Source organism: Micropterus dolomieu, linkage group LG04 (assembly GCF_021292245.1).
Source record: "Micropterus dolomieu isolate WLL.071019.BEF.003 ecotype Adirondacks linkage group LG04, ASM2129224v1, whole genome shotgun sequence".
NCBI lineage: Eukaryota > Metazoa > Chordata > Actinopteri > Centrarchiformes > Centrarchidae > Micropterus > Micropterus dolomieu.
In genome coordinates this window covers 7,969,311-7,980,052 of record NC_060153.1, presented here as the reverse complement: position 1 = coordinate 7,980,052, position 10,742 = coordinate 7,969,311, and the positions used below count along the sequence as shown (strand labels likewise).

The following is a 10,742-nucleotide window of genomic DNA, read 5'->3' as shown; positions in this document are numbered from 1 at the left end:
ATGTTCTCTGATGAAAGTAAATTTTGCATTTCCTTTGGAAATCAAGGTCCCAGAGTCTGGAGGAAGAGAGGAGAGGCACAGAATCCACGTTGCTTGAAGTCCAGTGTAAAGTTTCCACAGTCAGTGATGGTTTGGGGTGCCATGTCATCTGCTGGTGTTGGTCCACTGTGTTTTCTGAGGTCCAAGGTCAACGCAGCCGTCTACCAGGAAGTTTTAGAGCACTTCATGCTTCCTGCTGCTGACCAACTGTATGGAGATGCAGATTTCATTTTCCAACAGGACTTGGCACCTGCACACAGTGCCAAAGCTACCAGTACCTGGTTTAAGGACCCTGTTCTTAATTGGCCAGCAAACTCGCCTGACCTTAACCCTGTAGAAAATCTATGGGGTATTGTGAAGAGGAAGATGCGATATGCCAGACCCAACAATGCAGAAGAGCTGAAGGCCACTATCAGAGCAACCTGGGCTCTCATAACACCTGAGCAGTGCCACAGACTGATCGACTCCATGCCACGCCGCACTGCTGCAGTAATTCAGGTAAAAGGAGCCCCAACTAAGTATTGAGTGCTGTACATGCTCATACTTTTCATGTTCATACTTTTCAGTTGGCCAACATTTCTAAAAATCCTTCTTTTGTATTGGTCTTAAGTAATATTCTAATTTTCAGAAATACTGAATTTGGGATTTTGCTTAGTTGTCATTTTTAATCATCACAATTAAATGAAATAAACATTTGAAATATATCAGTCTGTGTGTAATGAATTAATATAATATCCAAGTTTCACTTTTTGAATGGAATTACTGAAATAAAACAACTTTTTGATAATATTCTAATTATATGACCAGCACATATATGTATGTATGTATGTATGTATGTGTGTGTATGTGTATATATATATATATATATATATATATATATATATATGTATGCAGTTCTAATATGAAGAAATGCTATTTTATATATAATCAGGAGCGGGGATGGAACAGGAGTCATTCTTCCGTGACTGGGACGGGACAGGAGTGAAAATCCACCCCCCAGTCAATGTCTAGTAAATACAGGATATTGTGATAAGAGACTGAGGCTAATGTGCTGAGCAAAAACTCAGTATCCTTAACCACTGATAATCTATGTAGAGGGCATGGCAATATAAAAACAGAATTGTTCTTGTGTTGAAGTGTAGAGCTAGTCAGCCAGGATATAGGAAAAATAAGCTCAGACTGTTATAACCCTGTTTGGCTGCTTAGCTTACATACTTGTTTGTATTTCAACCAGCATGTTTTCACTTTTAATGTTACAGGCAAAAAGGGTTTTAGGACGAGGACTTTCATATTGCGCTGGTTGACTGTCAAGTCAAATAAATTTTATTTAAATAGCCCAATATCACAAATCACACATTCGCCTCAGTGGTCTCTTACAATCTGTACAGCATCTGTCCTTAGACCCTTGATTCAGATAAGGAAAAACTCCCGAAAAAACAAACCCTTTTGTCGGATGACTTCCCCTAAAGACACAGCTAACCTTACCCTAAACTATGACAGCATCCAGAACTGTCTTCCACACAATGGACAAATACTACACTGTACATACTGTATGTAAGCTATGAAAATGCTTTATTGCTTTTTTTTTACTTAACCTGTAACCGCACAAACAAATGTAGTTAGTGAATGATCTGTTTGCTTGGCTATGGAAGTGACACTAGGCTACTACTGTAGCATTTAAGCTAGGTAACCAGACATATTGCGTATTTATGATTGCAGTTTATGTTAAAGCAGATAAACATACAGTCAATTCCTTACACTATTGCTTTGTCATTAATCTTTGTTTCTTTACTGTGTTATTTTGATTTTGACCATTTCTAATGTAGCATATTGTTGGTACTATTAAGCATAAAACCACCAAGTTACTTTAACAAACGGTGTAAAACTATACCCTTGTATCTATATACTCTGCTACAAATAAAAAAAATATGTTAGTTACAACAATTCCTCTGCTAGGCATTTGATACTGAAAACCTTTAATGCCTCTTGACACATTAAGTCTGGGACTCATCATAAAAGCAATACTGACAACTAACAATCATTTTTGCTGCTGTATGTCAGCTCTGCCCTGTCTGATGAACCATTTAACACAGCTAGACAGCCAAACCCGTCCCCAGAAAAGGACTTAATGAGTGCTAGGAACAATCCATCACTTCTCCTAGCTTAGAAACTGATCCTGAAACAGACACCCATCCAATGCCCATGCTCATACACAAAAAAACTCCAAAATAAAATGTGTCAGTTGAAAAAAAACCCAACTGGCTTCCAGAAATTTCAGTAAGCGCGCAAGTAAGGTATCTCATAATGAAAAGAATTAACAATGAGCCAAAGCTGTGAAAGAAGTCCCATTGTAACTACAGGCCACAGAGACCATGTGTTCGATGGCTCTTTGATGACTCAAATATGTAAAGAGATCAGATCAAAGGTGACTGGAGATTCTTTCTTGTTTCAGATGACTGTTTTTGCGGGGTCAGCGGGATATTAATGAGCAGCAGCCACCCAAGCAATGACAGGGAATGATCAAACAAGTGACACACACAAACACACATTCAGTACTTTCAAGCAGCAAGACACACACACACACACACACACACACACACACACACACACACACGTCTAAGGTAAATTGAACAAGAACTTCCCCACAGGTGGATCTTCAGTCTCAAGTGAGCCCTTGTTCACGTTTGTCATACCCCATCCCTCTTTCCTCCCCTCATCTTCTACAACAGAAACAACATACACAAGGGGAAATGTGCAGTGACAACACACACAGACACAGACACACACACACAGACACAGACAGACGGACGGGGACACACACACACACACACACACACACACACACTCTCACACACACACACAGCAACACATCCATCAAGGCGACATGGGCAGATTGTCAGTGACACTCTGGAGCCCAGCAGGGAACCTCCCTGCACCAGCTACAGTGGTGGGCAGAAGCAAAAGCCAGTCAGCCATGTAGCCATGGGCAATTATATAAGACACTAATTCATACACACACACACACACACACACACACACACACACACACACACACACACACACACACACACACACACACACACACACACACACACATACACACACACAGCTCTTTTTTAATGCCCGAGCTCTGGTTCTACGGAACACATTCCCGTGACAAATGTTCAACAAACCGGGCTCCATTAGGAATGTACAGAAGATTAAGTGAAATCAGGGTACATACAACTTCATTTCTGCTGCCGTGGCACCCCATTTGGATGACACAATCTTCAGTTTATTGTCAAACTTCCTCTTTCTCTCCCCTGATTACGTGAGTCACTTCCGAGCCGAGTTAAGCGGTATGTATTGTATGAGATTAGAGTGCAGAAGGGGGTGGTGCCACATTCAGGAAATATCTTCCACTTGGTCAGAGGAGGGAGGGTTGCAGGACAGGCTACACAATCCCAAGTCCAAAGAGTCAAGTGCAAGTATGTCAGAATGCTAATTTGGTCAGTCTTGCTTTAATCTCTTCTATATATGACAGAGAGACAACACAAATGTACTCACAGACACAGACATTACATGCACACACATCCTCTAAATCCCCATTAGGGTTTACTGAAGTTTATTTAATCTCATTGGAGGACTTGAGCAGTGCCAGTCTAATCCTAGCATTAGCGCTGGGCATCTGGAGCATGGAGACTCCTGCTTCGTATCCTCACCCAGCTATTTTACCTTCTGTGACGGTATGTCGGTGGTGATGTGGTCTATGTCAACCTCCTCCATCTCCCCCATCTTCAGACGACTCACCACCACAGTTCCCGCTGTGCACACACCATCAGATGACCTAGAGGGAGACAGACAGGAAGAGAGTTACAGAGTGTTAGCCTCTTCATTTAATCTTTTGAATAAAAAGTCTGTTCTGTTAAATGATCATTTCCTCTGACTACTACCCCTCCGTGGACCTGAAAAAAAAATCATCTTCATGTTATCCCCAACCCCCCCTCCAAACTCTCCCAACCTAATAAGCTTATTTCCAGCCTTGAACAGGTTGTGGAATGATAAAGCTGTTTGACTAAAAAGTTGAATCAGGACATAGAAGCTTGCACTGTGGCGATTTCTTTTTTTCACAGATTTTGCAGAAGAGTATGCATGCAAAATAAAGCCGAGCCTGCTCCAGTGGGGAAGTTGTTGGGGTTGTAGCAAGGAACATTTCGTATAACTGTTTAAATGGCCCGTCTAATAACCCAGGCTATGTGCCCTGACAGACATGAAATTGATACTGGAGTTTTCATATCAGGGAGCCCGACCAATCACTTTCCCAATCATGGAGCCATGATTTAGGAGCTGATAAAAAATCTATAGTATTGGCAGCAAGACAGACGCTCTCAAATGAAGAAAAATGGTCCCTGGGCATCACGCGAGCAAGATGATCACCTTAACAGACCCATCCCTAATGTGCTCAGTTCCACTCCAGCTGGAGAAAATATTGGATGTTGTGTTCCAGCCAACAAGGAGGTGGAGGGGGGTTTGACACACCCCTGACCGAGGAGGAGAAAACGCAAGGATGGTGAAGGAAGCCGAAAGGATGCTTTCAAGGCCAATCCATCTTAGTCGGACACAAGGGATAGAATCTAATCGCACCCGAGGGAAAGCAAGAAAGAGAAGGAGAGATGCTGAGTTGAGGTAGGGAGGAATGTGAGGGACTACAGGAGAGGATGTTTGGGATTCCAAGGAGGCAGATGGAGTGAAAAGCGTCTCTGCGGTGGGACACTGGGAGCTTCAGTTAGCATTTAATGTATTACAGCAGTCACCAAGCTGAGAAAATAATATTGGTTGGTTTATAAATCTAATCATTGTCCCTTGCCAGACACCTGTCTCAGTGTTTACTCCTTTGCTCATCTTTCTATTTTACCCCATTCCTCATTCTCCCCCTGTTTCTCCGTGCAACACAAAGGACTAAAGCACGGTAAAAGAAAGTCACCTTGACTTTGAACAAACAATATGTACTGACAGAGGCCCACACATAATTGAGGACATGGAGATTAACATGCATCACATTCGGTGATAGTCCTCCCAAGGAAAACCTTAGGGGTTACAGCGGCCCTCTACTCTTTAGATTGCACTGCCTCAATTCACTAATGAAACTCTTCATTTAAACAAACAGGGGGGACTTTGTTAGAATTGCTTTAAGATAATTGGTTTATGCCTTTCAGAGATACATATTGTCATTTTGTTGATTTACAGCCAAACGTAAACTCAGCACCTGTTAAAATACAATCTTTACGCATTTTTGGCTGTGAGGAAAATGTAGTGGGACAACGGTGTGGATTTGTGCATTTTATTAAATAAATTTGGAGCTACTCCAAATCCCTCTTTTCCTCTCCCAGAGAGGAGCAGGGGGGTTAAAGATCAACTTTCAACAGACTGCTGAAGAGACCCCAATGGAAGGGGGGTGGAAAAGTTGCTTTCTCTAAGTGCTATCCCTGACCATAAAACTGGCACCTTTTTGATCTACGAAGCTGATAACGCGGTGCCTGACTGTTAAACTGACAAAAGGGACACTAACCAGCGATTAGCATTTCCCTGAACAGCCCATCAAAACTGCCCCCCCCACACATGTAACCATGGCAACTGACCTTGATCTGTGTTTCATTACCCCATCAAAGGGATACTCCTTTTCTCACCTAAGTGTGACATAACCCAGGAAGCCGAACTTTAAATAACCAAAGACTGGAGTCTCCAAAGACTCAAAGCATTTAATTAAGTTTAATTAAATCTTTTAGTTACTTGATTACGTTTGCCTCTCTTTGAGTAGTTATGTTACCATGTTGTTGCTATCTGTTGTTGATATTAGTGCTGAAAAGAATCTAAATAAGTTACTTTTGCAGTGTTTTTATTTTTAGAAAGATTAAGGACACTCCTTCATCTAATGTGTAACCAATACTTGCTCACAATACTTTCTCACAAAATTCCTTTAGAAATGATGATAAAGAAATGTCATACTATACTCTTAATTGCCAGCTTGAATTTAAGGCTGAATAACTAAATTCCCCAGTTCCTAAGGAGAGATGGTCTTGGATTAATCTAAGCTTTCCTCATGTAACCTGAACTCCCCCAAGTGGACGAAATAAGTATTACATACCATTGCTGGAAATGCCGTAATGTATAAATATCCTGACCAATAATGACAATTGTTTCCTGTTACCAAATGCTTAACTTAGAACGGCACAACTGTTTGACCATTGAGGTTTGACTGTGGAAAACATTTTATTATAATACGCGCAAATAGATTTTCTTTTCTTTTAGACATTAAGTTTAGAAAGGCAGTCCCTCGGGAAACCTGAAACGCCCTCTGGGAAACCACGCCCCAGGCAACAAAAGAGCGACACGCAACGTCGTTCTCTCTCTCTGCTCTTCTCCTCCCCTCATGCCCTGGTCTTCCGCTCTGCTCTCTGGACGCTTCGGCACGCGTCCGGCGTGCCTCTCCGGGCAACGCCTAAGAGTCCTACCAGCGCAACAGGCCTTTGTTCGCTTGAAGCTACACACGCGAAGTGCCGCGACATCGATCTGTCCCTCAGTTTGTTTTATTTTCTTTCTTTCTTTTGTTTTGTTAAAGTTATCAGTCCGTTAAGTTACACTGGACTAATTCAGGAACGACCAAGTTCCATTTTAAGCTTTTTCGTCGAGCCAACTTCACCGAGGTCAGACCAAGCCACGTGGTCTCGCCAGCAGCAACGAAGGAAACCTGAAAACAGCCGAATTGCCAGACGGAGGACGGCGTTTTCTTCAGACACAGAGAACCCCGTAGAATCCCTAGCAAAAAGCCAGGATCGGGCAGCTAACGTGGGACCCGTGCAACAGGCCAAAGCAGGCCGTCGACAAGCCGTAAGACCTAACAAACATTCTGTGGTCAGAATATTTCCTTTTAACTCCTAAACTCATAGCTTACTTTCATTAGTTCTCCTCTGCCATATGAGTCAAATGCTTCCCACAATTGAACCTCCATTTCTCATTGTTCAGCCATTGTTTATTTTCCCTGTATTTAACCACCCTTTATATCGCATTACTTAGAGAATAAATTCACTGTAATATAATCAAGAACAGTGTTTGTTTCCTATTACCACGTCCCTGCCAAGAGAATTGACCCTTTAGATATGAGACTGACTGATTGATTTTAAGATAATTTAGCAATTATTAACTAACTGATCACTATTAATAATTGTATAATTATTAAAAGCTACCTAGAGGTCCGGAGACTCTAGGATTATAACAACTCCGGTGGTGCCCTTTTAACGAGAGCTTTTATGATGAATTTTGATATTTTCTGAATATTAAAATTCATAACTGGGTATTAATTCTCATAAATTTATAAAAATTCATAACTAATTTAGCCATGCTACAAAAAGAAATCTTCAGCTGCTCATTCTAATGGTAGTTCCATCACCACATTGCTGGTTTACTGCACAAATTCTCCTAAAATCAAGGAAAGAAAAGGGCAGATACGTCAACTTCCTGACAGAATGTCTGGTCTGCAGTGACACAAACTGCAGTTTTTTTAGCATGCACACTGACTGACCTCAAATTCACTTTTAAGGTTCTGATGAGAGCTCTGGATGAAAAAGAAGGCAGTCTCCCACTACCCCTCCCCTCTCACATCCCCTCCTTTTCCACCCCTCTCTTTCCGTCTGTTAGAGCTGGCATGGAAACAAATCTGCAGATAGTTCTTTGCCTGTGAGCCCATCTTCTTTTCCCCCATTTTTTAACATCTAATTGGCCCAGGATCTCTTTTAGGACAACACTTAATCAGACAGCTTTGTTAAAGTGACAAAAATAATGTGCTTAAAATGTGTGCTATGAATTTGGCACTATTCAAAAAATAATTACTTATCTGGGAAGTGCCTTACATTTTACAGTTATTTTCTTTTGAAAGCTTCTCTTGCAATTTACAAACACATTTTCCAATTCCAATGCGGAAACACAGTTTAATTTATTTCAAATATCTGATCTTTACACTGCAGATTTAAGAGGCTTATACATTAATTACCTACATGGTCCTATACAGCAACTGCTCAAGCGAGAGTCTATAAATTATTTGTATAAAATACAAGCATCATGCTAAGTGTGGAATCTTACACATCTGAAAAATAACAGTTATAACCACATTCTCAATTTAGAGAAACATTTACAGAAAATGTATAGTTTATTATCCACAAAGAATCCTGAAAATAATACGCTATCAATAAGTTGGAACTTTGCCTACTTCCTACCAAGGTTCAGTGGATTAGTAGTCTTCACTGCCGACGCTGCTGTATAATGCATACTTACTTGTGAACCTATTATATGTGTAAGCAATTTTATTCTTAGGATGAAAATACGCAGGCTAGGAAGCTTAAATTGCCCAATAAACATTGACTGCACTGTCTATTCACGACAACAGACACATTAAGTGAAGTGTGTGACACTCAGCACCTTGTGAGCGTTTGTCTCTACAATAATGAGTTGTACCAGCCTTTGTAATAGTCTGCCACATCGCAGTTTGTAGAATGTACAATGAGGACGAGTGTATTGAATTAAATGAGAAACAGATATCACCCCAAGCAAAAAAAACAACAAAAAACAGTAGAGATTATGGGGAATTTATTATTATTATATTTATTAATATTATTTTCCCATTTTAAGTAAACATATCCAGCCCAGTGGTTGAGCTGGATATATGTGTGTTGCTCAGGAGATTACCATCAATTACCAATCACCGTAAATACTATAATTACTATTGTTCTTATTTGCTTGTTTGGTGGTTTGATGGCAGTTGCAGGTGCATTTTTTTGTTTGGTTTGTAATTAGATTAGCTTTAACTTTACTGACATTATGCAGGGTATACAGTTACAGAGCTAATGAAATGCAGTTAGTATCTAACAAGAAGTGCTGAAATATAGTGATTTATACGGATAAGTGCTGTTATGTTATATCTTACAATATGTACAGTGGAGTTACAATATACCATTAGTATACAGTATATGTGAATATATTTAAAACATAAAGAGGAGCAGTAGACAGAGTTAAAGATGTATCTATCTATCTATCTATCTATCTATCTATATTTATATATATAAAATAGGCATGAAAGGCAAAAGTAGGTAACATTAAGGAGTTGTTTTGTCTTTGTCTGAAAATAAAACCTGTAAATAAAGATTTCAACTTGTTTTTTTGCTCTCAACAAAGTGGAAGTGGAGTAGAGTAGAAGAGGAAATGTGGCAGAGCAAATGCCCCTTTTCTGCTGCCTTGTGAACCAAAAGAAGGAAAGATTCACGTGACGTCAAGGGTAGGAAATTGTACTAAAGGTCTGAATTTAACAGCCCGTGGGTGGGGAAGTTCATCAAAAAACTTCAAAGCAGCAACACTTTGGTGGTGCATTTCTCTGTGGGAAGCCTTACAGAGGAGAACACCTGACTGCCACAGAAATGAAGCAAAACACCATTGGCTTTTTCCCTCATAAGGGCTTTTGCTTCAACTGCTGGAAACTAAAAATACAAAGCAGGACCCGGAAAAACTATTTTGCTTTTTGCTCTGAATTTTGCCCACAGGCGATTGGGTTTAGGACTCCTTCAGGACCTTAAAAATCTACCTTGCCTGTGGAAGGGGAGTGGTCAAAGAAAACTAATTGCCAGGATCCTACACAAGCAAAAAGAATGCTACAACCTTGAAGTGCAGCAGTGGAAGTATAGATGGGATTCTTGACCTATATAAAGCTGGACGGGTGGGCTAAATATAGCTCTGGCCAGTTTTCACTGAGGACAGATGTTAGGACACAGGACTGTAATAATGGGGAATGCCAGCTTTAGAAGTGATACTGAGAGTCCTGATTTTTTTTATTGGGGATGAATGACATTGTCATATGACTCATCAGTAATTACACACATTGCAACTGGAAGACTGACTCAATCAATAAGACTACACTGCAGGCATTGTTCATAGAGCTGGCCAGAATAACCTAAACTGAGCACACATGACACACTGTGGCTTGAAGTATATTCCACTTAAAGAATATTCCCAAAGAAAAAAACTGCCCTGGTTTCCTCTTGATTAAAGACACGTCCGTGGTACTGAAATTAAGTAAATTTAAGTCGCAGTGGCACGCTCAGAACTTTTTATGCTTGAAAGGTTGAGCAAGCATTACATTTTCAATCAAACAAGCCAAAATATCCAGAATACACCAGTATGATCAATCTCTACAACATGCAAATTTATGCAATGTAAAAAAAATATGTTTGTCTGCTGCAATACATCTGTAATAAGCAGAATAAGAGCCATGTCAGGACAAGATGCATACTTGTACATGATTTGTGATATTTAATGCTCCTATTTTTTCCATCACACACACACACACACACACACACACACACACACACACACACACACACACACACACACACACACACATTACTGTACTGTTGCATGAGAAATGTCTTCACACTACATTTACTTTTATGTTAGTGCTTAACCAGTGTCAGTAACACTCTGGGATGAGCTGTTTTCATAGACCAAGCAAGGTGGAAAAAACTATCCAAAAAGGATGCTATTTCTTTAAGCAATGGCATCAAACCAGGCTGGGCCTCAAAACTAAGTGATGACCGTTGTGTGCAATGTCTACACATTACGAAGAAGTTCAAAAAGTCATATTGGGGAGATGATGAGCCAGCTCTAGCAAAAGAACACTGACA

The 10,742-nt window shown here is 40.3% G+C and overlaps 1 protein-coding gene across 4 annotated transcripts in view; it reads right to left on the bottom strand.

Moving 5' to 3' along the window:
- inpp4b (inositol polyphosphate-4-phosphatase type II B) overlaps positions 1-10,742 on the bottom strand; it is a 135,083-nt gene that overhangs the window by 80,483 nt on the left and 43,858 nt on the right. For 3 of the 4 annotated variants that reach the window (XM_046047798.1, XM_046047797.1, XM_046047800.1), the window contains one exon: positions 3,754-3,865. In XM_046047798.1, coding sequence (XP_045903754.1) covers positions 3,754-3,865 — 112 coding nt within the window. Of the gene's footprint in view, positions 1-3,740; positions 3,868-10,742 lie in introns of those variants that run through there. The other variant, XM_046047799.1, reaches the window with a different exon arrangement.